This window comes from Euphorbia lathyris, chromosome 6, assembly GCF_963576675.1.
Source record: "Euphorbia lathyris chromosome 6, ddEupLath1.1, whole genome shotgun sequence".
In the NCBI taxonomy this organism is placed as follows: domain Eukaryota; kingdom Viridiplantae; phylum Streptophyta; class Magnoliopsida; order Malpighiales; family Euphorbiaceae; genus Euphorbia; species Euphorbia lathyris.
In genome coordinates, this window is record NC_088915.1 from 21,615,728 (window position 1) to 21,642,968 (window position 27,241).

A 27,241-nucleotide genomic window follows, 5' to 3' on the forward strand; every position below is an offset into this window, starting at 1 on the left:
TGACATTAGGGATGTAAATGGGGGCAGGGCGGGGCGGGGATTTCCCATCCCCATCGATGACCCGCCCTAACGAGGAATCCTCCCTACTGGACGAGGATAGGGATAATTTTGTACCCATGGTGGAGATGCTGCCCCGCGTGGATCTCTTATTATTCCTCGTGATACTTGATTTTTTTGGATGATTTAACTACATTTTAATTAGGTGATTGATTGTTTTCAATGTTTAGTTTTTTGTGGTTTGAGAAATTTGAAAATGATTGTTAATAGATGTTAGCTACTATTTCTTAAATATTTTAGTCTTTATTATTATTATTTCCAACATAAATGAAGATTCCCCATGGGGGACGAGGAATGAGGATAAAGTTTTAAAACATCTGTAAACGGGGAATGAGGATCCCAATTTGTCTTCGTCTAACTCAAAGAGACAGGGATAGGGAATCCCCAACTAATCGGGTAATGGGGATGGGAAATGCATTATCTGTCCCGCCCCGTCCGTTTACATTCCTAAACACCGATTCTGCTGAAAAGTTTCAACCCAAATGAGAAGGGCCTTTTATGGTGAATAAGATCTGATGCGTTCCTATAGAAAAAAGAATGAGCCAGAATCTAATAGGAGACTCTCTAATACTTAAGTCAATCTAGGAATATGAATATCTAAAGTAAGAGTACTCTTACACAATGTAAAGTGTAAACATACCTTTAGGGTCTTTGTTCTTATATAAAGAGTCCTATTTAGTTTCATAAAAAAAAAGTCCTATTTAGAATATGATTAATATCATATAACTAGAAGGAATCCAAAAATAAATATAGTTCCTTAATATAGCTCTACTCATTCTCATCCAAGATTCCTAATTAGAACATGACTGAACTATCCTAATTAGAATAAACGAATTCTAGAAGCTCTTGTGAATGTTCGATAGGAGATCTAATATGTTTTGCTCTATAGATCCAGATCAAAATATTTCTGAATTTTATTTATTAATTTAATATTGAGACTTACGTTTCTTCGGTTTACTCTTTAGTAACATATGCTTGTTTTAAGGTAATCAATATAATAGAAATAGTTAAACATTTCTATGCCGACAATCAAATATTGAATATTATTACAAATCTCCGAAACGATTTTATAAAGAAAAACGTCTCGAGTGAATGTATATAAGTAATAAATTCTTTATTTCGATCTTTGTTTTATATTATGTCAATGCATGATAAATATAATTCTTATTTCTATTTTTAAATTAGGTTTATAGGAATTAATCAAACTAACATTTTTAGCTTTTGCTTGGTTTGATTCTGTCTTACTTCTTAAAAAATCAATTGAAGTTTTTTGGAAAACTATATCCATAATACATGTTGATTTTTAAGTCAATATAGGATGAAGGTATTATTTTCTTTCCCATATTTAAATTTTATAACTCACATTAATTATTAACTAGATTAAGTAGTCGTATTCTTCACTTTTGGCCACGATTGTGAACACACATGTCATAGTCGAGGTATGAAAGGGAAGAAAAAATTAATAAAACGGTACTTTTGGCCACAATTGCGACCACCCTTATCACGATCGAGGTATAAAAGGAACGTTAAAATATAAATTAAAAGCAAAATAACGTGTCTAAAGTTTAAAGTCACGGTTGCTCCATCCATGGCAAGGTCGAGACCTCTTAAACGGACACAAAATAATAAATATTCATAAAGTCACGGGCGAGACCACCATGATCACGGGCATGACTAGCAATTAAATTAACAAAAACCTAAATTCATGTTTATAAATTTTAGTATAGGTTTGGGAAAGGAAATTGTGTGCTTAGAAATGCCTTGAGACCGAAGATCAAAAACATGCGTGCTTTCACTCGTCCCGAATGCTTCATTATAAAAATTTCAATACAAGACGAACGATAAATGACTTTAATCCTAGCTAGTTTGATGTTTTGCGTATAAATTTACCTTACAAGATTTATCTTTTAGGTTTAAGTAATTTAAAAAGGTTATGTGGAAATGTATCCAATTTTTTAAGATCGTTTGAAGGATAAATTCAGTGGTAATTTTGCTTGGGACTAGCAAAAACTTAAGTGTAGGAGACTTGATAAGCCCATAATATACCTAAAATAACATGCATAATTATGTCAATTTCGTGTGAAAAATATGTTGATTATATTCTTTTGGAAGGATTTTACGTTGGTATTTGTTACTATTGTGCAAGGTATTAAATTATTTGGAAAAATCCAAATAGGAGCTAAAATGGAGCAAAAACGAGTAAGAAATCAAGTTTTTAGTGAAAGACGCGTACAAGATTCAGAGGTCGCGCCAGAGATTCATCAATCAAACTAAGGAAGCAATACAAAGTCTCTGTCGCGACCGAGATTCTGGAAATCTCGATCGCAACACGCGTTCTGGCGCACCAGAAACGCGAAATTCTTCCACTCCTCCTTACTCTTAAAGCCGCGACAGAGATTCTCATAATCTCGACAGAAACAACAAGATGATAAGGCACATTTTACATGTTTTAATTTCCAAACGACGCATCCTCTCATCTGGATAGAGACGACTCTTCAACACATCTCTTGAACAATTATAAATAGAGGAGACATTTCAGAATTCAAAGAGTTAGAGATTTTTAGTTTTAATTTTGTTAGAGACATACTTGTTATACAAGTTGTACAAATAGTTAGATACAAGATACAGATCTTATAGTTTACGTTAGAGTTTTGTTCGAAGATGAGTTTATGCTCTGTAGTGACCGAATTGGTGCTATTTCGAGAATTCAGCGAGAGGAACCAGTGTAGGAGGTGCCCCAGGGTCTGACGAACCTACGAAGTTGAGGAAATGATTGACAACCCGGAACTCAATTAGTTAAAATTCTACCCAAGCTTCTTCTTCTCTGTTAACTTGTGACGTTTCAAATCAAACTAATGAAATATTTTTTCAATACAATTCCATCTTTACTATTGTTTATTTTGATTTTGGTCTAAGTGATATTCTTAAGTAATTTAATTGGTGTTTTCATGCAAAAACATTTATAAACAAATCTAACATTTTCCATGCAAACTTTGTTGAACACTTAAGCAAATTCGGATTTATATTTGATCATTGCGGGAATACCGAATAGTCAGATTTAGATTCCGAATTTGATTAAGGTTTTCTGTCTTAGGCCGAATAAGAAAGATTGATTATAGTTCAATTCCTTTATTTGAATTAATTGATAATTTGTTACATCTTTCTAAACAAATCAAAGTTATAAGATGTGTTCTTGCTTAGTATAAATAAGCCTTGGATATTAACTTTAATCTAGACATAATTTCTATAAGTTGTAATCTAAACAATTGGCAAAATTAGAATCAGAATCCATACCTTTTAAATCATTTAACAATTTTTCCATTAACCTCGAGAAAACGAATTTAATCAGAATTATAAGTTTTTATTATCAAAACGTTCCCTGTGGGATCGATATCTTTTTATTACTACAAGCGAAACCGTGCACTTACGGAAATCGCTCAACACCCGTCCTAACGAGGAATCCTCCCTACTGGACGGGGATGAGGATAATTTTGTACCCCATGGTGGAGATGAGGAAATGTGTCCCTGCCCCGCCGGATCCCCTATTATTCCCCGTGATACTTGATTTTTTTTTGGATGATTTAAGTACATTTTAATTAGGTGATTGATTGTTTTCCATTTTTAGTTTTTTGTGGTTTGAAAAATTTGAGAATGATTGTTAATACATGGTATTGTTAGCTACTATTTCTTAAATGTTTTAGTCTTTATTATTATTTTTTCAACAAAAACGAAGATTCCCAATGGGGACGAGGAATGAAGATAAAGTTTTTGAAACATCTGTAAATAGGGAATGAGGATCCCAATTTGTCTTCGTCTAACTCACGGGGACGGGAATAGGGAATCCCTAATTAGTCGGGTAATGGGGATGGAAAATGCATTACTCGTCCCGCTCCGCCCCGTTTACATTCCTAAACACCGATCCCAGTGGAAAGTTTCAACCCAAGTGAGACGGGCATTTTTTGGTGAATAAGATCCGATGTGTTCCTATAGAAAAAAGAATAAGGCCGAATCTAACCGGAAACTCTCTGATACTCAAGTCAATCTAGGAATATGAATATCTAAAGTAAGAGTACTCTTACACAGTGTAAAGTGTAAACATACCTTTAGGGTCTTTGTTCTTATATAAAGAGAAAAGAGTCCTATTTAGTTTCATAAAAAAAAAAATCTTATTTAGAATATGATTAATATTTTTATCATATAACTAGAAGGAATCCAAAAATAAATATAGTTCCTTAATATAGATATATTTACTCATACACATCCAAGATTCCTAATTAGAATATGACTGAACTATCCTAATTAGGATAAAGGAATTATAGAAGCTCTTGTTGAATGTTCGATAGGAGATCTAATGTGTTTTGCTCTATAGATCCAGATCAAAATATTTCAGAATTTTATTTATTATTGAGACTTACGTTTTTTCGGTTTACTCTTTAATATATATTAATTAAAGCAAAAATTTATAAATTAACAAACTATAGCGAGTACAGGATAACTGAAATATAGTTATACCCGTCGGTCCATGTATTTTTTTCAATTTTATTATGGTTTCAAACCTTTTTATACAAGATTCAAGTCAATTCAACACGGATAGTGCCAAGAACCTATAAAACTCGTACCCATGGTCATTCCAAGTGAAGGATTTGCTTATCCAGAGATTAGGTTCAGGCGCTTCTTGAGCCCATTGGGCCAAAAGTTTTCGGAGATCCAATTCCAGTTTTGAACTTCTGAAATTTATTACGTTCAACGAATTGCTCTGTTTGCAAGAAAATTGGAAACAGAAGAAAGCAGGATCAGAGAAGGTGAAAGGAAATGGGCAATAGCGCTGGGATCTTGGGGATGAAAGAAGGAATGCAGAGAAGAAAGAATTTGATAAGAAGGAGAGAGAGATGGCTAGTAATACTTGGTGTCATTCTTCACGCTGTCTATATGTTAAGCATTTTCGACATCTATTTCAAGTCGCCTATTGTCCATGGAATGGATCTTGTCAAACCTCGTTTCAAAGCCCCTGCCAAACGTCTTGTTCTCGTCGTTGGTATCATCTCTTACCCTTCACTATCCGTTTGCTCATTTGCATCTAGGACAATTTGTTTAGTTTGTTTTTCACTTTCTATATTATTTTTATTAATCTATATCATTACATAGGTGGAGTTTCAGTTTGTAGTGTAGTTATAGTAGGAAATGGAGCTTGCTCATTTCAAGCTTGAGAAATTGTTTACTGTGCAAAAGTTGCATTATCTAACTAACAATTTAAAATTATTAGCAATAATGGGGTTGATTAAGAGGGCGAGCCTTGGCGCAACGGTAAAACGTTGTTGCCGTGTGACCAGAGGTCACGGGTTCGAGTCTTAGGAGCGGCCTCTTGCCAATTAAATTGGCAAGGGAAGGCTTGCCCCCAATACACCCTTGTGGTGGGACCCCTCCCCGGACCCTCGCTCAGCGGGGACGCGTAATGCGACCGGGCCGCCCTTTAATGGGGTTGATTAAATACAATTTCTGTTGTAGCTAGTAGTTTCAGTTCACTCAAGTTTAGCTTGAAACTTGATGGCCTTATAATTTTACTTCATTGGACGTCTTTGATTGCTTATATTTTTACCCCAAGAGTAAAATAAAGGAAAGAAAAACGGATGCTGAGTAGAACTAAAATCATTCTAGGTCTTATTGGGTATTAATTTTGTAGCTAATTGATCTTATTCTAACTTTGATCTTCAACTTACTGGCGTTAATTATTCAAACTGGAAATTCAGCGAGGAAGCAATCATTGTTTGACAATATTAGAGAACGATAAGTTATTATTGATATCTTGTATAGTCTAGAACAGGAATAACAGAGAAAACATGTCAGTTTTTCAGGAACTGCAATGCTCTATTTGGCCTGGATTATGAATTCGAACTGTATTTTGATGATTTAGATCCGTCTGTTGTTATTAAGCTAACTTCTTTAATATTTGAGAATCTTATTGCATTTCTTTTACTTACCTTTCAGTGATATTGCTAAATTACCTAAGACTTGTTACCAAGGACTAATCCTCCTGTTAAAATGTCTTGACTGCAGCGGATGGTTTACGTGCTGATAAATTTTATGAGCCAGATTCCATGGGAAATTACAGGGCTCCATTTCTGAGAAATATAATTAAAAACCAAGGTAGATGGGGAGTTTCTCATGCTAGGCCCCCTACTGAATCAAGGCCCGGACATGTTTCTATAATTGCCGGATTCTATGAGGATCCTAGTGCAGTTACAAAAGGTTGTTTGTTTTGTCTTCCTATACCATGTAAATGAATGAGTTCTTATAAATATTTTAGGGATATCTTCTTTTTTACTGTGATCATATTGCTGTAATTCAATGATACTACTCCATTGCATTTCCAGGATGGAAAGCTAATCCAGTGGAGTTTGATTCAGTTTTTAACCGAAGCAGGCATACATTTGCTTATGGTAGCCCAGATATTGTCCCAATATTCTGTGGTGCCTTGCCACATAGCACATGGAAGACCTATCCTCACGAATTCGAAGACTTTGCAACTGGTTTGTCACAACCTGTTCACCCAAATTTGGAAATTTTGTCATACTATCATATAGAAAAGAAGATAGTGGCTGTAATGAATAATTCTTAATTAGTATATAATGTCACAGGAACCCAAATTTTTGTACCCCATCCAATATATCTCTCTTTTCTTAAATACTTTATCAAATTGTTAGTGTTCATGCAGATGCTTCCTTTTTGGATGAGTGGTCTTTTGATCAATTTCAGAGCCTTCTGAATAGGTCCAATGAAGACACAAGCTTGAAGGAGTTACTTCTACAGGATAATCTTGTAATCTTTCTACATCTACTTGGCTGTGATTCTAATGGTCACGCTCATCGGCCCTTTTCGTCCATCTATCTCAATAATGTCAAGGTTGTAGACCGCATAGCTGAACGTGTTTATTCCCTTCTTGAAGATTATTATAAGGACAATAGAACAGCGTATGTATTTACAGCTGATCATGGAATGAGTGATAAAGGTTTGTTGGAAAATAGCAACTTCTAATTGAGAATGCTTCTTACCATTCATCTACTTCTCTTTTTGAGAAATGAATGCATTATATTTGAGAATGATAATGTGTATAATTTGAGATATGGATCTGATTGACCTATACTAAGAAGTTCAAGTGGCTGCTAAATTACTAAAACTAGTATTCAAGATGTTCACGCCATGGCCTTAAATTTCAGCATGTTTAATAAAAGGCTGAGTTACAAGCTCCTCTAAGTGCTTGTTATGGAGATGCTCTGTTATTTGATGCATGGATGCTGAAATATATGGTTCTATTGCCAGGTAGTCATGGAGATGGGCATCCTTCAAACACTGATACTCCCCTTGTTGTGTGGGGAGCAGGTGTCAAAAATCCCAAGCCAATCTCCAGCATTAACCATTCTGATGATGGCTTTCATTTTGTTGATGAACATGCTCATGACATGCCAACACCAATAGACTGGGGCCTGAATGGTATTGAAAGGGTGGATGTGAATCAAGCTGATATTGCACCGCTAATGGTTGTAAATTTTTCTTCCAGAAAATTGCTTGTTTATGTCTTGCTGTGCTTGACTTTCATTGCTTAACTGATCTTCACGTTTCCTTTTGTTTTGCAGTCCACTCTTCTTGGTTTACCATGTCCTGTTAACTCAGTTGGTAATTTACCACTTGGATATGTTGATATGATTGAGGTTGGTTTGATATTGATATACTTATAACAAATAGTAAATTGTGTTATCTCATTAGTATTGTATAGGCAGTGACAGATGTCGGATTTATCTTTTGGGTGGACGGCAGCATATATTCTTTTAATTAGGAAATAGAAAAGGTTTTAACTGATTCTTACAGGAGTCTGTGTTCAGTTATCAATTAATAGTTCTTAGATCCTTGTAATTTTATTTTGCAATTCTTAATTGGAAAAAAGATATGCCCTCCTTCCCAAAAAATAATACTTACATTCCTTTTTGTTCATCCCAAATTCAATCCACTTACCTTTTAAAGAGCATACCTATTGTTTTAGATTTTTGTCACGTCCTTAATTATCTTGCCTTATCATCAACAAATATGAAGCAAGAACTGGAACTAATATCTGTTATGAATTGTTATAATATGTCATGGAACCGATTGAACTAAAAGCTCAAGCTGATAGTTAAGGGTCCACTTCATATTAATAGCTGACGTACCTCACACGTGAATACCCAAGCTCAAGCTTATAGTTAAAGGTCCACTTCATATTAATAGATAACACACCCCCACACTCGAATGCCTACTAGGCTTGAAGCGTGCACAACACAGGTCCAAATTACCATGTCCTGCAAATAACTCAACAAATGGGGCTGCTAGGAATCGAACCCTGGACCACTTGGTCATATTGGCTCTGAAACCATGTCATGGAACCAATTGAACTAAAAGCTCAAGCTGATAGTTAAAGGTCCACTTTATATTAATATTTGACATTAGTTTACTCGGATAAAACAAAATTTTGGATAGGCTACATGTTAAGAGGAGTAGATCTTTTCTTATTTATAGAAGCAAGAACTGAAACTTTACATGGAAAATAAAATACCCCCAGTAATTTCATGTTAACTGAATTTTCCTTCTACTTTCTGATACGCAGGCTGAAGAAGTTGAAGCTGTTCTTGCGAATACAAAGCAAATCCTCAACCAATTTCTTCGAAAATCACGTATCCTTTTCTTTTATATGACAGTCTCTTTCTTGCTTCTTACATATAGTATACACATTTCCTTTCAGTAAATTTTATTTTGCTTTGATGATGCTGTTGAAGTGCTTGCTGATGAATGTTTGATGTTCCAACTTTAAGCATTAGATAGTACTATCTTGTTTAATATCAGTGGTTATTCCTTACTGGTCATATTGATGAGATTCTGCCTAGAATAACAGATTTTCATTGTAATATTATATTTCCTACTGAGATTAATATTGTCTTTATTTGTCCTCTTTAGATTATGGTTTATATTTCCCAAGTATACTAGAATTCATATTTCCTATTTAGATTAGCATTAATACTATTTTATTATTTCTCATATAGATTAATTAGGTTAAGCTTTTACCTCTGCTGCTTGCCCGTGCACGGATCGACTTTAGCCGACAAATAGGCATATTATGTATTAAACTACAAATGAATGAATAAAAGTGTTTTATAGAGAGAATTTCTCTTTCATGGTTCATTTAGGAAATACTTTGAACTTATCAAGGTCATTAGATCTTGTGGCTTTCTAATGACTTGTACCCTCATCCTCATCTCTTTCTAGGCTGTGGGGTCAATATCATTAGGTACTGGGGGCGAGCCTTGGCGCAACGGTAAACGTTGTTGTCGTGTGACCAAGAGGTCACGGGTTCGAGTCTTAGGAGCGGCCTCTTGCGAAATAAATTGGCAGGGGAAGGCTTGCCCCCAGTACACCCTTGTGGTGGGACCCCTCCCCGGACCCTCGCTTAGCGGGGACGCATAGTGCACCGGGCCGCCCTTTTTTACTGTTCTGATAGTGTATGGGTCGGGTCTAAAGATTATAGGGTAAAGTACAAAAAAAAAACCCTGTGGTTTCCGACTTTTGCAAACAAAGTCCCGTGTTTTAAAAGCGTACAAACGGGGGTCTGTGGTACCAGCCATTAACAAAGAAGAGATTTTTTATGGATGCCGTTAAGTTGGGTTGACCTGGCACTTTGACTGAAAATTGCACCAAGGGCAATTTCATCCTTTCGCATCCCAATTGTGGTATAAAAGGCTTGAGAAATTCCATTTCCCAAATTCGCTTTTCCTCTTCTTTTTTGGTCCATACAGCCTCTGGTTCAAAATTTCCAGGATTGCAGTTCATTGTGGTATGTCTTTAAGTATTTATAATGGTTCTAAGTATTGAGTTGGTAGGCTTTGTTGGATTGCTATTGATGCTTGGGAAAGTTCTTTCTCAATTTTCTGTGCACTGAACTAAATTTGTCAAGTAAAATTTTCCAAGCATGATAATTGCCCTTGGTGCAATTTTCAGTCAAAGTGACAGGTCAGCACAACTTAACGGCATCCATAAAAAATACCTTCTTTGTTAACGGCTGGTACCACAGACCCCCGTTTGTACGCTTTTAAAACACGGGACCTTGTTTGCAAAAGTCGGAAATCACAGGGTTTTTTTTTTGTACTTTACCCAAGATTATATTTATGTGGTTTTCATGATTTTGTTTCTTAGGGCTTTTATAGGTTAATTCGTTTGGGGTTCACACCAGTCGGAAATATCAAATCTACTTGTGGATTTTCAAGGCTTTGTTCCTTCTAGGTTCGCATCACATATGATCTATGATATCCTGAAATTGTGTTGTCTTTGATGCATGTGATTCGTCCAGGATATTGATGATTCCCTACTTTGTTGATTTTCTTGATAAACTTAGAAATAAAGCAGTCAAACTCATTATTTTTCAAGCCTTTTGAACCGATGGCTCAATATTCCTCTTTGTTGGAACACATTGAACTCCTACTATCTGTACGAGATTATCAAACTGCAATGACTCTGACTGAAAAGCTAAGAAGTCTGGCACTGCAAGGACTACATTACTTTCAAACATATGACTGGTTGATGCTGATGACTACAATTACTCTTGGATATGTTGGTTGGATGATTTATCTCATTCTCCATGTGCTACAATCTTATACTTCAGTGGCAGGAAACATATATGAGCAAGCCGCACAACAGAAACATAAAACTACAAAAGTAATTTCCAAGTAAGCTTAACCTCTTATGACCCGTATTTTACATCATTTCAGAAAGAGGGAAAGGATGAAGAAAAACAAAAAACTAAAGAAAAATGTATGTGAAGTTATCGTGTTCATGCCGAGCACAAGTTCTGATTCTGTTGCAGGCACATTTACTAATGCTCATATCTTAAATGTCATTAAGGTTTATACACAATACAGGAGTGTGTGACACAACTTTGAAATTAGTACAATGAAGAGTTGGCCAGCTAAGAAAAGCTATATGCTGTATTATTTTTCTACATAAAAAATGTGATGAATTTTGAACTTTCCAAGACTCGAGCTCGTCTTTTCCTTCGGTTACTTGTAGATTGTGCAAGCTGAAAGGTAATATTTTTGGTAGCTTTAAGATTCAGCTAAGTGTATGGAAGTAGACTTTTGGTAACTAATGAATGGAGACGAGTCAATGTGATAATATACATCTGTTTAGAAACCGAATGCAGAGAGGCATCATTTTGTGGCAAATGATTAATTACTCAATGCTTTAACCATTTTCCCAACTGCATATATTTAGGCGATGCTTTACTTCTTGGTTGGAATTAATAATATGGCCGAGTTGTTGAAACTAACTACAAAAATATATGGTCCAGCATTTGCTCTGGTGCAATATTCTTTTTCTCATTATCATTTCTCTTTTTATTTTTTTCTCATCCCATTGTTCACTATGAACATTGATATACGTTATTGTCTTTGACAGGTGTATCTGTTTGGATGCCTATTGATGGCAGTAATTTCTTTCCTAGTATTTGTGGAGCACTCTCCTCCTCTATACCATGCGTATATAGGGATGACTGTGTTTCTTTGGACCCAGATACTTGGTGAATATCAGTTTTTTGAAGCATTGTGGAGAAATATAACTGGGAGAAAATCCAATTATGCAATCAAACTTCTAGCTGCCTGTGTAGTATCAATACTCATCCTTGAATTGCTGGTAAGGCATTAAACATTCTATTGCATGTTAGGCTTCTAACAAGTCTAAGTGTTAGTTTATCTTTACTTTGATGTTATGTTTACTTTGTGCAGGTAAATAGCTTCACAGAGAGGAAGCTCTACACTTATTGTTTCTTTACAGTGGGAATCGTAGCTTCTATTTATCTTTTCAAGTCTATTCCATGGAGATCTGGAATTCCTATTTTTGTCTGCATTGCTTGTTGGTGTCTTTCTGTTTTTACTTTGATGCCTGCAGAAATTCCAGATAATAACGGACTAGTGTAAGGCTCTTCTAAGTTTTTAATTTACTGAATTTGTGGTTATGAAGTCATAAATTGATTAAAACGTTGTGGAAATCTGTTAGAAACTCAAAAACAGATGACAATGTAAAAGAGAAATACTGCTATATTGTTATATGAAGAAGGAAACTAAGAACAAAGATAGAATGGATAGAGTTTAACCCTCTAATCCCCACAGGAGAAACCTCAGCCACTGCAATAGCAGCCAAACAACAACTCAAAAACCTAATCTCCCTTTCCCTTCTCTAACCTGTCTTATATGCTAATGACTTATACCATAACTACCCCTGTCCCATAAAATTCACCCGTCCAGAACCTTCCTAATAATGGGCTAGGCCATTCTCTATCAAAATCTTACCATAAGTGAATTATAATTGTCTTGTGATAAGATGGCGTTTTCTATATAGGTCAGTATATGGATATCGTTTTGAATCATTAACTGAAAGTTCATCTCTTCTTATTGTTTTCCTCTTTATAGAGTATTATTTTTGTTATAGAATAAGTCAATGTAATAAATGTAAGCATGGCTAAGTCAACTAAAGCATTGTTAGAGACTGTTGTGGGCTTACTATGTCTCCTTGATTGAAGGAGAACCTTGTATATATATGTGTATTGTTCTTAAGTAAAATATATCAATGTAGACTCTTAATCTACATGGTATCCCATGTATTCCTAGTATATTACATGGTATCAGAGCCTAAGGTCTAAGGTTTCTGAATTCTTTTTTCTGGGTAGTATTTCCAGAGTTGTGTTTCTGCAAGGGTTCAATATTTTCTGGGTAGTATTTCCTAGGGTTCCATTTCTGTCAAGAGCTTGGGTCTCTTGAATACTCACTCTTGGGACGTCATTTTATCTCACCACCCCTCTGGTTCATCCTCTCCGCCTCCGATCAGCGTTTCCTCACATTCCGGTTACCCTGTGTCGTCGTCGTTGTAAGAAAATTCCTCCTTACATGGGATCAGAACCTTGTTACGGCTTGTGTCTTGGGTTTCTGGATTAAGATTCCAGAATTCGTTTTCTGCCTTGTGAGCAGAATTTTTGGGTTTGTAATATTGGGCTGTTTCTTTCAGCATTGTTGTCTGCATTGTGAGCAGACTGTTTGGACCTAGGGTTCCAAGCTTCAGCTCTTCCACCGATATCGCCTCTCTCTTTCCAACGTGTCTGTTCGGTCAGTTTTCCGGTGAATCTCCTTTCTGTTGACATTGTTGGCAGCCTCTTGCGCGATGTTTATATTGGCATCTGCTTCTCTGTTTCCGACAAGGATTGTTGTTCTGCTGTCGTCTTGTCATCTACCTTCCGCCTATCCGTTTTGTTCTTCTGAGTTGCATCTCCCGGATTATGTTTTATATCCGGAAGTATCTTCAGTTTCTTATGTTTTATTTTGTTTTGAGTGGTATTGTCTTAAGACTATGTTATCTCTATATGTAGCAAGCTGAGCATGATTAAAATCCATGCTTCAGCTTGAGGGGGAGTGTTATAAAATAAGTCGATGTAATAAATGTAAGCATGCTAAGTCAACTAAAGCATTGTTAGAGGCTGCTGTGGGCTTACTATGTCTCCTGAACCTTGTATATATATGTGTATTGTTCTTAAGTAAAATATATCAATGTAGACTCTTAATCTACATGGTATCCCATGTATTCCTAGTGTGTTACATGGTCTATAACAATTTTATTGGAAATGAAGGTTGAGATATCTAGCATTGATCATAAGGTTTTATTGACTCTTACATTGTAAGATATGTTATTGAAATTAAGAGCCTAAAAGAGGAATTCCTTATTAAGACCTCTATGTCGAATAATGATGAACGTTTTCTGGAACCTTATTGCTTTAGATTGAGTTGATTAATTGATGGTTGCCTCTTTGTTTCCAGAATTACAAGTGGATTTATCATTATCACAATTGGAGCAGTTGCAAGATGGATAGATCAACATTCTGAGGGGAATAAGTTTTGGTTTAGCATCTGCTACCATCAAATGGAGAAACCTAGGGTTTCATTTCTGTTTTACGTACAGGTTAGCACATCTGTAAGTTATATTACTTGCTAGTTTGATTTTTGGTTTACTAAGAAATATAAATTCATATATACTTTTTCATGAAAACTAGGCTCTTTTGGTTGGATTATCATCAATCATGGTGTGGTTAGCAACATCCCACAGAACCGAGAAACAAGAACTTCATGCATTACATCAGTTCATAAATTGGTCTCTTGCAGGTAATGCATTTAAGTGTTGAATATTCTAAATGCTAAAACTATTAAATGATGTAACTGTTTGATAAGTACTAAATTAACCATATTAAGTTTTTTTTTTTTTTTTAATATATATATAAAAAACATGTTTATGAAAATGGTGATATAAATATATTTAGAGAGTAAATAGTTTCTTTTTTTTTTATAAAATTTAGAGATAAGGTACAAAACTACTTGTCGGACAAGAGCAATTTCCCTAACATTATAAATGGTACAATTGGGCGCCTAATGTTGACAAGTTGGGTCTTTCATACATCGTTTAAAAACAAAAATATTTTGTTCTCATGTTCTAGGCCAGTTGGTTCAGAAAGAAAAGGATTTGCATTTTTTACGATTTTAGAATAGTTTTGGAGATGAATTGCCTTTAAGCTCGACAAAATTTGGATTTTAAATTTTCTATTGTCCAACACATGCAAAACACAAGATAATTTTTCATTTTTCATTTTAATTACTTTTTCACGAGATAACAAGATTCATGACTGGTGAGAGACTTTGTTAATCATGTTACAAATTGGCCCAACTTGCCAACGTTAGACCCTTAATATATTAATTTTAAGTGCTTAATGGTATTACCAAACAACCCCTTAGATTGAATATAGAAACACAACAACATGGATTTATTTATTTATATCGAGTAGAGAAAGCATGTTTCAAATAAAAGGTTCTTAATTTTAGTTCTATGTTCTCCATTCTTTAGTATATTATGTGCTATAACTTCTGAGTTTAAGCATTCATGAGTTATTTGTTTATTGACACTGTATGGTTGTGTGGTTATAGGTTTTTCTATACTTCTCCCACTTTTCTCGGAAAATGGCATATTTTCCAGACTTACTTCAATATTTCTTGGCTTTGCACCTCCATTCCTTCTTCTATCTATCGGGTATCTATGAATTTTGGACTATAATGCTAATTTGTCATTTTCTTGGGCATGCACAATTATAAGAAGCACTTATGCTTTTATTGTTCCTCCCCTTTGGTGCCTTTTCATGAAATTCTTGTAGATATGAAGCCGTCTTCTATGGTGCACTTGCTCTTGTACTTTTGGCATGGATACTATTTGAAAATACACTCCTGCACTTGACCAAGGTGAATAAATTGTCAGCCTCCTCTAGAGACATGGAGAAACTAGCTACAATGGAAGATGATAGATACTTGCAGCTTTCTGATGTGAGGATTCCATTAGTTTTTGTGAGTATTATCCTTTTGCCATTTTTTTTTTTAGTTTAATTTCTTATCTCTTTGCCTACTAAGACAGGAGACTCAAGCTTCAACTCAGCTCCTTCCTCAGTTCATCACACCAGGAACAATTCCCTTTGATAAGGAAGATAGATCCGTTTAAGTGTTTGCATGACATTGAAATTTAAGCTTGATATTTTTGTTAACTGACTAGTATAATCTGCCTCAGTCCATGATACATGTTTGAAGCTAGACTGTCCACTATTTGGCTATTTGAACTTGGGGTTTTGTTTAGTTAAGGATTCCATTTAGAGTAGTTCAGGTTTATTTAGAGTAACCAGAATTTCAAGAGAATTTCTGTAGTGATTGAAATCATTTGCCATGAGAAAAAAAGGCGGCATGTGATATATAAAAATGCTTAAGGAAATGATAAGGGCCACCTTTCCTCTGTTGAAGAAGCAAGTTAATGCATGGACCCTTAAATGTTTAGTTATATCATGTGATTTATGTGTTGTCCAGTTAACGATATATGTTGAAAATTTATATGGCTTTAATGTGTTGTTCACTTTCAGTTGGTTTTATTCAATGTTGCTTTCTTTGGAACGGGGAATTTCGCAAGTATTGCAAGTTTTGAAATTTCATCGGTGTATCGTTTCATCACTATCTTCAGTGTAAGTTTAAGCTGAATACAAACATATAGTGGGTGAAGCCTTGAAGGTTTGAAATATGTTACAAACTGATGTTTTTTGTTTGCAATTGCAGCCTTTTCTGATGGCAGCTCTTCTGATTTTCAAGTTGCTAATACCGTTCATGCTCGTCATGTGAGTATAGATTTATATAATATATGCTCACAGGAAAAATAATACGGTCTTAGTGAAAACTCATCTCTCATTCATGGAAAAATATCATGTTTTGAAGAGAAATATTGTTCAGTCACATCTCTAGTTTAATCAATCATGGTGGTTCCTAGCAGTTTTAATAAAATAGCCATCCAACTTTATTATTGGTCAGAATTTTCTTTTAGATTGTTAGCTAAAGTTGGGATTTCAAGTTGGTCATATATCAGACTGTTGATCCTTACCATATCTCTAGTTTAATCATTGATCGACGACTTGAGTTCTCCCTGTGCGAATGTGCAGTTTAAATGAAAAATGGAAATGATTGTTTGATCGGAACCCAATAATTTTAAGTTGAAAATCGTTCATTTGGTGACTGCCATAGGAGAGCCAGATAAATAAGTAGAACACTTGAAAGTAAACAACATAGATGTCATGGTAAAGTGGAAGTTCACATTATAATACTGTGGAATGCTACTAAACTGTCCGGTTTCAAATTGGCCTTGCCAGGATTTTAAAATTCTCCCCAGTTTCCTGGCAATGCTGCCTGCTTGTATATGTGAACTTGAGCTTATAAAATGCAACTTTCATTATCGAGTTCTCTTTCCCTAATAGCTAGGTCTCTTTTACCGCCAATCCCCAGTACTTGTTTAGCTACTTGCCTGAGGAATGTTTATGCTCTTTAGAGTTTTTAAATCAATGAAGTGTGGCGCTCTTTGACAAAGCAGAATCTAAATGCTTTTGCTATATGTTTTCATAGAGTTACATTACAACGAGACAAATTTCTGTATTTACACACAAGCACACATTGATGTTTTGGTTAAGATGAAATATTTTAATTTTTATTTCATTGCTCAATGCAGATGTGTTTTCAGTGCAATAACTAAACTACTTCGCGTTCCACGGTTGGGATGTTATTTTCTCGTTATATTATTTTCAGACGTGATGACTATCCATTTCTTCTTCCTGGTATGATTATTTTTCTGCTCAGATGATGTTATTGTTCTAATATAGTTGAATTTTAGTAGAACTTCATTTTTAGAAAAGGTAAAAGTGTCTTATGAAATTGAAAATGAATTGCGCTAGCTCCCTTGTCCGGAACAATAGGATGCTTCTAAACACAGAACGCCAGTGTTCTTAGTTTCGTTCGTGGAATCTAATCTCGCTTTCTGGTAATTTCAATGTAAAACAGGTCCGAAATACTGGAAGCTGGATGGAAATAGGTAACAGCATCAGTCATTTTGGTATTGTAAGTGCTCAAGTTGTATTTGTACTGTTACTTTTTGCCATCACAAATGTATACACAAAAGACATCCGAATTGGATCAGATAGTTCATCATCTAGGAAAGCAATGTAAGCTATTAGAAATACAGTCACCAGTCATTTTTCATACTAAGAGTCAGCTTGCGGTGCGGTGCGGTTACTATTTCTTTTAGCCATCAATCTCTTTGATCATTGTATTTGTGTAATCAACTCTATCCAATTCAAATTTTGCTAATACCACTTTTTTTTTTTTCTGATGCTCTGCTCTCCTAGATAAGCAAAGCACAGTTACAAGTTTTCACCTTTGAAATTTTCGCATGGGTGCTATCAATTTTCTTGAAATTATACATTTTGACATAATATTTTACTGCAATTCTTTTTTTCTTGGATTAGATCAAGTTATAACTGTGAGGGCGAGCCTTGGCGCAACAGTAAACGTTGTTGTCGTGTGACCGAGAGGTCACGGGTTCGCGTCTTAGGAACGGCCTCTTGCTAAAAAAAATTGGCAGGGGAAGGCTTGCCCCCAATACACCCTTGTGGCATGATCCTTCCCCAGACCCTCGCTTAGCGGGACGCGTGCTGAGCCGCCTTTTTTAGATGAAGTTGTAACTGTCTGTCTCATATTTGCTTATTATATGTTAGCAAGTCAATCAAAGCTGCTGAGAATTGACAATGAAAATGCCATAGTATAGTTTGTTTCTTCAATTGGCTTTTGTATGTTTGTAATTTAAATGGGGGCGTTAAGGAAGGAATCTTCTAACTTCATAGGGTGAGTAAAACAGAAAATGCAAGTATGTAATTTAAACAATAAATCTTCACATTTTCTAATAATTGTCAAACTAAATTTTATATTTACTAATGACGACATGTATGTAAAGTAATGAGAAATCTTCATGAGGTAGCAAAGGATAAACGCCATACATGAAATCCAAAGAGAAAAGACAATGATAGATAAAAGAAATGGTAAATTTCAAATAAAATCTACGTGGTTTTACTAATTTTCAGATAAAGGATTATGATTTACTTTTTTTCAAAGTAAGGACTGAGGTTTTCAACTTTAGCAAAATAAGGACTTTTTCAATTGATACTATTAAAATCACCTTTGACGATTTTAAAAATGACAGATTTTAAGAACTATTAATATTCTAAGCAATTTTAATTCTTCAACCTTTTTATTTTGAGATTATTTAGATGATGTTTGGTAAAAAGAGAGAGTTTTAAAAAAGATGATTTTCGAAAATCGAAAATGTAGTTCCATAGCAAATATGACATTGAACAACTTTAATTCTTGAAAATTTTCATTTTTAGATCGTTAAAGATGATTTTAATAGCATTAATCCAAAAGGTCCTTATTTTATTAAAAGTGCGAAATCCCAATCCTCGTTTTGACAAAAAATAAACCACAATCCTTTATCTAAAAATTAGTGAAATCACAGGTTTTATTTGAAATTTACCTAAAAGAAAACATTATTTATAGATTCATAAGACCTATTTGGTATGATCACCAGCTACCTAAATTTTTATTTCCTCCATTAATTAAGACTCGTATTTGAATTTGTCAAATAAATAGGACGATAGTCAATTATTTCTAGTGAGAAAATGGGGGATTAGGTAGCTCCTAAAAATTATATTTGATAAAAAATTTGAATAACATATTAATAAAAGAAAATCTCTCAAGGAACATTTATATTCTCTATTCTATGAGTGTCAGCATTTCGGAGCCCTGGTTTGTGGCGGGTGACTTCAATGATATCGCCTTTATGAGTGATCAGAGAGGGGGATCCAATCATTATGTTAATCGCTGTCTGCATCACAAGAATAGTATGGATTTATGTGGGCTTTCCGATCTGGGGGCTTCTGGTCATAAATTCACTTGGAAGCGTAATAATACTTTTGTTCGATTGGACAAAGTCTACGCTAATGTTTTAGCTCTAACTTCCTTCCCCGAGTGCTCTGTGTTGAACCTCGCGTTCCGTCATTCGGATCATTGTCCTATTTTGTTTAGACTTTTGAGAGGTAAGCATCCTAGGGGTAAGAGACCGTTCCGGTATCAGTTGGCTTGGGAGTCCCATCCTAAGTTTAAAGAGTTCGTTCATGAGAGTTGGAGACCTCATTCGTATGTACTGCAAGCTGCTGAAGGGTTCAGGAATAAGGTGCAGGGGTGGAATAGGAATGTGTTTGGGCATATTATCAGAAGGAAGAACAAGTTTAAAGAGGATGGAGGGCATTCAACGCAGGTTGGAGGGGAGGTTTGATCATAGCCTTGAGGGCCTCCTCAGAACCCTTCAGAAGGAGCTGGAGGCTGTGCTTAGGCAGGAGGAGTTCCTTTGGTTCCAGAAGTCTCGGAAGTCCTGGATTAGAGATGGGGATCGTAATACCAAATACTTCCATCTCTCTACCCTGATCAGAAGGCAGAGAAATAGAATTGAGGCCATTAAGGATTCTAATGGTGATTGGGTTTATGAAGATGAGGTTATTCGGAACTTAGCCCTGGATTTCTACAGAGAGCTGTTCAAAGAGGAACCTGTTCTTTTGGAGAGGGCTCACTCTATTGCTACATTTCCTTTAATCAGTGAGGATTGTAGTCAGGAGGCCTTTCAACCTATTTCCCGAAAAGAGATTGACCAAGCTATCTTCAGCATTGGGGCTTCTAAAGCTCCTGGGATTGATGGTCTTCCGGCGGGCTTTTACCATAAGCATTGGGATGTAGTGAAGGAAGGCATCTATAATTTTGTCTTGGGGGTGTTCAGTGGTTCGAAGGATATTGAGCTGGTTAATAGAACCCTCCTGGTTCTGATTCCTAAGATTGATAAGCCTTCTTCCTTTTTGCATATGAGACCTATCAGTCTTTGTAATGTTCTTTACAAAACTGTTACAAAGATTGTGGCTAATAGAATCCGTGGCATTCTTCCTGCGATCATTTGTCAGAATCAGGGTAGCTTTGTGCCTGGTAGACAAATGATGGATAATGTGGTGATCGCCCAAGAGATGGTCCACACGATGAAGATTAGGAAGGGGAGGAAAGGCATTGTGGCTCTGAAGCTGGATTTAGAGAAGGCCTATGATCGAATTAATTGGGATTTCTTGATGGAGAGCCTTGAGAGAGCTAGAATCCCGGACAGCTGGAGAAGTTTAATTAAGGTATGTATTTCTTCTCCTGTGTTTCAAGTTATGGTCAATGGGGATATGTCGGAGGAATTTTCCCCGGGCAGAGGAATCCGTCAGGGGGATCCTATGAGCCCTTTCCTTTTTGTTATTGCTATGGAGAGGCTCTCTCACCTGATTCAGGATGCGATTGATAATGGGAGTTTCCACCCTGTGGCGATCAACAGCTTCTGTCCCCAGGTGACTCACTTATTCTTTGCAGATGATGTCCTTATCTTTCTTGAGGGTAATGAGGAGCAGTTGAGAGTCATTATGGATATTCTGGATTGTTTTTGTTCGGCCTCTGGGCAGAAGCTTAATATCCAGAAATCTAGGATGATGTGCTCTAAGAATATGAATCAGAGAGTCTGTAAGAGATTAAGTGATCTCTCAGGTATTCCTCTTACTGATTCTCTTGGGAAGTATCTGGGCGTTCCCCTCCATAGTGAGCGTGTGTCTAAAGGCTCCTTCAAAGAGACTTTGGATAAAGCTAATTCGAAGTGTGCCACTTGGAAAGCCAAGACTCTGTCTCTCGCTGGCCGCCTCACGTTAATTCAATCTGTTAATTGTGCTGCTCCCAATCACATCATGCAGGCTTGTAAGCTTCCGGATCCTGTGCTTAATGATCTTGACAAGATTAACCGTAGGTTCCTGTGGGGGGAAGCTGCGGAGGGCAGGAAGATCCATCTTGTGCCTTGGAGTGAGGTTTGCCAGCCTAAAGATTCTGGGGGTCTGGGTATTAGGAAAGCAAAGGACAATAATAAAGTTTTATTAATGAAACTCCTTTGGCGTATGTGGCAAAACCCCTCCTCTCTTTGGGTTCGCCTCCTTTGTGGTAAGTATCGGAAAGACAAAATCTTCGGGGGCCCGAAAGAGAGAGTTGCTAATTGTTCCTTCCTCTGGAAAGGACTTAGTGCTGTGTTTGATGAGTTCTGCTTGGGAGTTGGCCTGGAGGTGGGGAATGGTAAGTCCATTAGTTTCTGGTTTGATAACTGGATTGGGGATAAACCGTTAATTGAGGTGTGTTCTTCCCCCCCGCCTAGTGATATACGCAACTGGAGGATTGCCGATATGGTTGACTCGGAAGGGGACTGGATCTGGTCAAAGTTTGATACTTTCTTTAGCCTTGAGACTCTCCTTAGAATGCGGGGAGTGAAGGTGAGTAATCAAGAGGAAGACTTGGATAGGCACTGTTGGGCGCTGACTAACAATGGAGTTTATTCTTGCAAATCGGCCTTTGAAGCTTTCTCTCTCTTTAGATCTGATCCTCCCTCGGATGTGTGGAAGTCGATTTGGACCCTTAAAGTTCCTTTCCGTATTAGGAGTTTCCTGTGGCTGGGCGTTAAGGACAGGCTTCTTACTAATTCGGATAGGCACAGAAGGCACTTGGCTGATTCTGGAGCTTGCAGTAGATGCAGAGGCCATGTTGAGACTTTGTGCCATGCTCTTAGAGATTGCTCTAATAGTAAAGAGGTTTGGAGGAAAATTCTCCCACACCATATTTTCTCTTCCTTCATGGCACATTCTGAGGTCGACTGGTTCTCTGATGGTGTTAGAGGAAAGTTGCTTCCATACATGGAGCATGGTGACATTTTCTTTGCTATTATCTGTCACCAAGTTTGGAAATGGAGAAACGAGGAGATTTTTGGAGATAAAACTGTTTTTATGACAAACTTAGCTGATTTCTTCTCGAAAAAACTTTTCTCTATTATCGATAGTTTCAAAGGAGAGTCCCTTGCCAGAGCCTCTCAGTGTTGTGATGTCCATCTCGTGGGATGGAGCAGGCCAAGAGAGGGGGTTGTGAAGCTGAATACTGATGGTTCCTGCCTCAGTAACGGTAAGATTGCGGCTGGAGGTGTGCTTAGAGATGTAGGGGGCGTCTGGCTTTCTGGGTTCTCCCAGAATTTAGGGTTGGGTTCTTCCTTTTCTGCGGAGCTCTGGGCTATTCTTACTGGAATCAATCTTGCTAAAAGGCTGGGTGTTAAGAGGCTCTCTGTGGAGTCTGATAATTTGGAAGCAATCAAAATGATTTCTGAGAATCATTCTATGGGTCTTAACAGTCGCAACCTCATCAAAGCTATTATAAGGCTTTGCTCCTCCTTTGAGTTCGTAGAGTTCAGACACATTTTTAGAGAGCAGAATCGTGTTGCTGATCGCTTGGCGGCGGCGGGCCATGAAGGGACGTTAGGCGTTACTACCCTTCCTGTTTCCCCTAGTTTCATCTCTCATCTTCTCTTAGAAGATAGGATTGGGGTTAGCTTCCCTAGGCTAATTCCTGGGTAGTTTGTTGTTATTCGTTTTTCTTTTCCTTTTCTACCAAAAAAAAAAAATATAAAAAGATATCAAGTGTTGACCATCCTTTGATGAATGTTTTTTTTTAAGCTATTAATGTGAATAAATATAACTACATACATTTAATACATAACTTCTCAATATAAAAAGCTTAATACATCAATTGTCAACCCCAAAAACAGTGGCATTGTTATCTGAAAATGCATTTTGGTTGGAATATCAGTTTCAGATTTTTTCCCGACAGTGTCGATATTTGTTAATATCGACAACAAATATCGACAAATACAATATCGATAGATATCGACCAATATCGATACGATGCTATATGTCGATATCTGTCAATATCGACAACAAATATCGACAGATATCGACACTGTCGGGGGAAATCTGAAACTGATATTCCAACCAAAATGTATTTCAGACAACAATGTCACTGTTTTTGGGGTTCACACGACCAGAAAAAACATGAAAAGGGAAGAGAAACAATATATATTGGGACGAGATTGCCGGAAAAATGGTCGTCTTCTTCCTCCTCTTCGCCTTCTTCTCCTCCAATTTCTATCGCCGCCATTCGCTTTTCCACCTCTTCGAGTGTGCCGCCGTCGTTTTTCGTTTTTCCTCCTCTTCCTATCGCAGCGTTTGATACGTTAGAGAGATGAAGTTCATTCATTAATGACGATGGCAAAGTTGGAAGAATTTATTAAAATATGTTAGTTTTGGAAAAAAGTTTTGAAAGGAGATAGAAATGTAAACTAACCCTAAAAAGGGCTAGTTTAGTAATTGTGCCTAATTAAAATAATAATAATAATAAAAAGTTTTGAAAAAGACTAGTAAATAAAAAGTCCTAAAGCCGGCACTGAAAGCAGTAACTATCTCCACCTGCAGAATTTGCAATCATGGAGGGATGATGTAGCCCTAAAGCCCAGGAAATTTCCCAAAAAGAATAAATTGACTCATTGACTTGTGCTTTTGGGTATATAAAGTTAGTGCCTTTAGGCTTTAATGGATGCAATTCCAATTAAGGAATGACATTTCACTTAACCAAACAATGAACTCACTTTCCATGTAAGTCATATCATATCTTTCCATTCTTATTTACTTCTTCTTAATTAATTTAATCATTTTTGCTTTGTTCTTCATTCATTGCAGATTCCCAAGTGGTTTAGAATTAGCAAATTTAGCAGTCAACTCTAATTTGCTCAATCTTTCACTAGCTGCAATCTCCACTCTTCAAGCTGAAATCAACCCATTTCAGCATCAATCTTTATCTCTAAAATGGAGAGTTTATTCCCAATCCAATTTTGTGATTGTTGCTTTTGTCACTTCTCCTTCATGTCCAATTCATCATCTTCAACAAGCTCTAGATATGGTCTCCTCAGAAACCATGAAACAGGATAACTTTAATCTCTTCGATTTCTTATGCTCTAAAGGCAGTCCATCATTCTCCATTAATAGAGCTGCAATTACCCTTTTCTACCAGCATCTTGGAGATCTCTCCCACATCAAAAATCAGGTATCTAATTGAAACCCAAACCCCTCTTCTCAATTAGGTTAATTGATTTCTGTTTTCTGTGTTTTTTAGTTAGTTGATTTGAGCGGTAAATTGTTAGTGGAGAATCCATTAATTATCACTGGGAATTCTCTGGCTGGTTCAGTAGCTTCTCTATTTAATCTATGGCTGCTAGATAGCATCAATCAACCAACAAAAACCAAGCGTCCTCTCTGCATCACATTTGGGTCACCTTTGATTGGGAATTTAGGTCTGCAAAAAGCCATTTCAGAATGTTCATCATGGAACTCTTGCTTTTTGAGTGTTGCTGCAAACCAAGACCCAATTCCATGTCTATTTGCCTCAGAAAAAACCATCCTTTATAAACCATTTGGGGCTTTTCTCTTGTGTTCTGAATTGGGTTCTACTTGTGTTGATGACCCTGATCAAGTCACACTTTTCTTAGAAGCAATGGGTTTGCAGAGCAGATTAACTCAACTTGGTGAAGAGCAATTGATGTCTTATTATGGGAATATAGTGGAGAATCTGAAAACCAGGCTTATCTTGAAGGGAAATCCTGTGCTTGGTTCACCGGCAGCGGCGGATCCGCTTCAGGCAGGCATAATTCTACAACTGGAGGCAATTGGATATAGAAGAATCCAGGTATTGTACTCATAACTTGAACTTGGTTTTGGTTGGCTCCTGATCATTTGTTTCTGATCTTTTGAACAGCAACATGAGCATGAGCATGAGAATCTGATCATGAAACTGAGGGAGAAGGAACAAAGATGTAGATTTTATAGAAGAAAAGCCTTGGATCCAAGCAGAAAACTAAATGAAATCAAGATAAAAATGGCTTATCTAGAATGGTACAAAAAGACTTGCAAGGCTAAGAAAATAGGCTACTATGATAGCCACAAGAATCATTTGTGCAATAAGCATGTGTCTCCTACAGATATAGACGTGACAAAGCACAAGAAATTCCTGTCAAGGTATTGGATAGACATGGTTGAAGAAGCTGAGAAGAAACCCCAGAAAGAAGGCGCATTCATCCGAATGACATGGCTATTAGCCGGAACCAATTACCGAAGAATGGTTGAGCCTCTTGATGTAGCAGAACACTATGCAAATGGGAAAAGAAACTATGAGGCTGAAGGAAGGTCTAAGCATTATGTTCTGCTGGAGAAGTGGCAGAAAGAGAGCGCGGAGATATCAACGACAGACGCCCTCCCCCCGAGTAAGAAGAAGAAGCAAAATGTAGGTGGTAATTTGACAGAGGATTCTTGCTTTTGGGCTAAGGTTGAGGAAGGCATTGCTTCCCGCGAGGTGTTGAAGGATGCGGGGTGTGATTCGAGAGCGAAGGAATCATCAATGCAGTACCTAATTGAATTGGAGCAGTATGTGATGGAGCAAATAAAGAACTATGCAGTATCTCCTGAGATATTCTTGGGAGGAAGCAGTTTTATGCAGTGGTGGGATGGTTATAAGGACATTGCTTCCAATTCTTTACTGCTAGACTTTATGATGAACCGCAGATATCTTCAATATGAGAATGGTACCTTTTAATCTTCATTACTGAGCTTAGAATGTAGCTAGTTTTGAATGCTCTCTCAGAATAGCTACACCACATAATCCTAACCTTAATATAATATGTCACACCCTGGGTCCTGCGGGGCACAAGGCGCACTCGAGAGGAACTCTCTCTCGTTTTCATCTTTGTTCGGGGTGAGCCCCTCTTGTGAGGCCCGTCTGCGTCACCAATAGAATTAGCGGTGCGATTGGGTATCTAATCTATTTAACTTTGACTCTTCTCAGGATATTTGGATAAAGGTTAGTTTATAGAGAGATGTGGGTTCGGCTTTCGGTTACATGTTGGGAAGAGATAAATCAGTACTATTATGATAGTATGTGTTTCCTGTTTGTTCTTCCTTTGAAGATAATATAAGTCATGTTTTGATGTGTTTAGTGTTTGTGATTTTCAGATTTAATATGTATAGTTATTGTATAATTGTACGTATTGATATAATTATTTTCCTCGAATATAATTATATTCTTTTTTGTATTTTAATTACATAATTAGCACACGCTTATAACATAAGCTTGTGTATAGAGTTTTAATTAAAAATACGGGAAAGCAATACTTTTATACGCTAGGAAATTTAATAAAATCCGTTTTAATTTTAACCGTGCACGTGGTTAAAGCTTAACTACATGTAATATCGTTAGTTATTCTCTTTTTCATTTACTCATTTTTATTGAACGAGCTTTCAAATGGGATTATATTTTCTTTCATGTTAATTACAATATAACCTCATTTAGCGAGTTTATACAATATAAATATCAGAGGGGTTTTTTTTAATAGATAATTAGTTTTTTTTTATGAATATAACATAATCATATTCACGTGAAATACTAATTTTAATTATTCGAGGGTTTGAAATTTAAACGTATAAATAAAAAGGAAAAATAAATCGCACGCGTATTAATTTACGAATTGGATTACATAAACAAACACAACTAACTAAAATAAATCCTAATTAAAGACTCAACATGTCATTTTATTCGCTAATTTAAGCTTCAAGAGGTATAATAATATTATAAAAGATTAATTTGAGAATGAAATAATTATCCTAAGTACAAAAAATAAGCCTATTTAATTAATTAATTTGTACATAAGTTAGTAAAAGAATGCAAATAAGATGATTTTGGGCTTTACTAAACTCGGCCCAAGC

General features: G+C 36.4%; 2 protein-coding genes across 3 annotated transcripts; both read left to right on the forward strand.

The window, feature by feature from the left end:
- Nucleotides 1-4,649: 4,649 nt before the first annotated feature.
- LOC136232666 (uncharacterized) lies at nucleotides 4,650-17,844 on the forward strand. 2 transcript variants are annotated; one of them, XM_066021975.1, is made up of 18 exons: nucleotides 4,650-5,092; nucleotides 6,112-6,303; nucleotides 6,429-6,584; nucleotides 6,770-7,063; nucleotides 7,375-7,592; nucleotides 7,689-7,763; nucleotides 8,690-8,756; nucleotides 10,469-10,788; nucleotides 11,527-11,760; nucleotides 11,853-12,040; nucleotides 13,932-14,073; nucleotides 14,165-14,273; nucleotides 15,087-15,189; nucleotides 15,311-15,497; nucleotides 16,058-16,156; nucleotides 16,248-16,306; nucleotides 17,185-17,290; nucleotides 17,514-17,844. In XM_066021975.1, exons 1-18 carry the CDS (start codon nucleotides 4,870-4,872, stop codon nucleotides 17,676-17,678), a joined length of 2,937 nt encoding a protein of 978 aa, XP_065878047.1. In that variant the 5' UTR covers nucleotides 4,650-4,869; the 3' UTR covers nucleotides 17,679-17,844. The 2 variants fall into 2 exon arrangements, with proteins under 2 accessions (XP_065878047.1, XP_065878048.1); XM_066021976.1 differs by lacking the exon at nucleotides 4,650-5,092 and having other exon boundaries at nucleotides 6,164-6,303; nucleotides 6,759-7,063.
- Nucleotides 17,845-23,906: 6,062 nt separating this feature from the next.
- Nucleotides 23,907-26,577, forward strand: LOC136233105 (senescence-associated carboxylesterase 101). The gene is made up of 4 exons (XM_066022671.1): nucleotides 23,907-24,085; nucleotides 24,170-24,533; nucleotides 24,603-25,172; nucleotides 25,242-26,577. The coding sequence occupies exons 1-4, from the start codon at nucleotides 24,027-24,029 to the stop codon at nucleotides 26,073-26,075; spliced, it is 1,827 nt and encodes a 608-aa protein (XP_065878743.1). The 5' UTR covers nucleotides 23,907-24,026; the 3' UTR covers nucleotides 26,076-26,577.
- The last annotated feature ends 664 nt before the right edge of the window (nucleotides 26,578-27,241 follow it).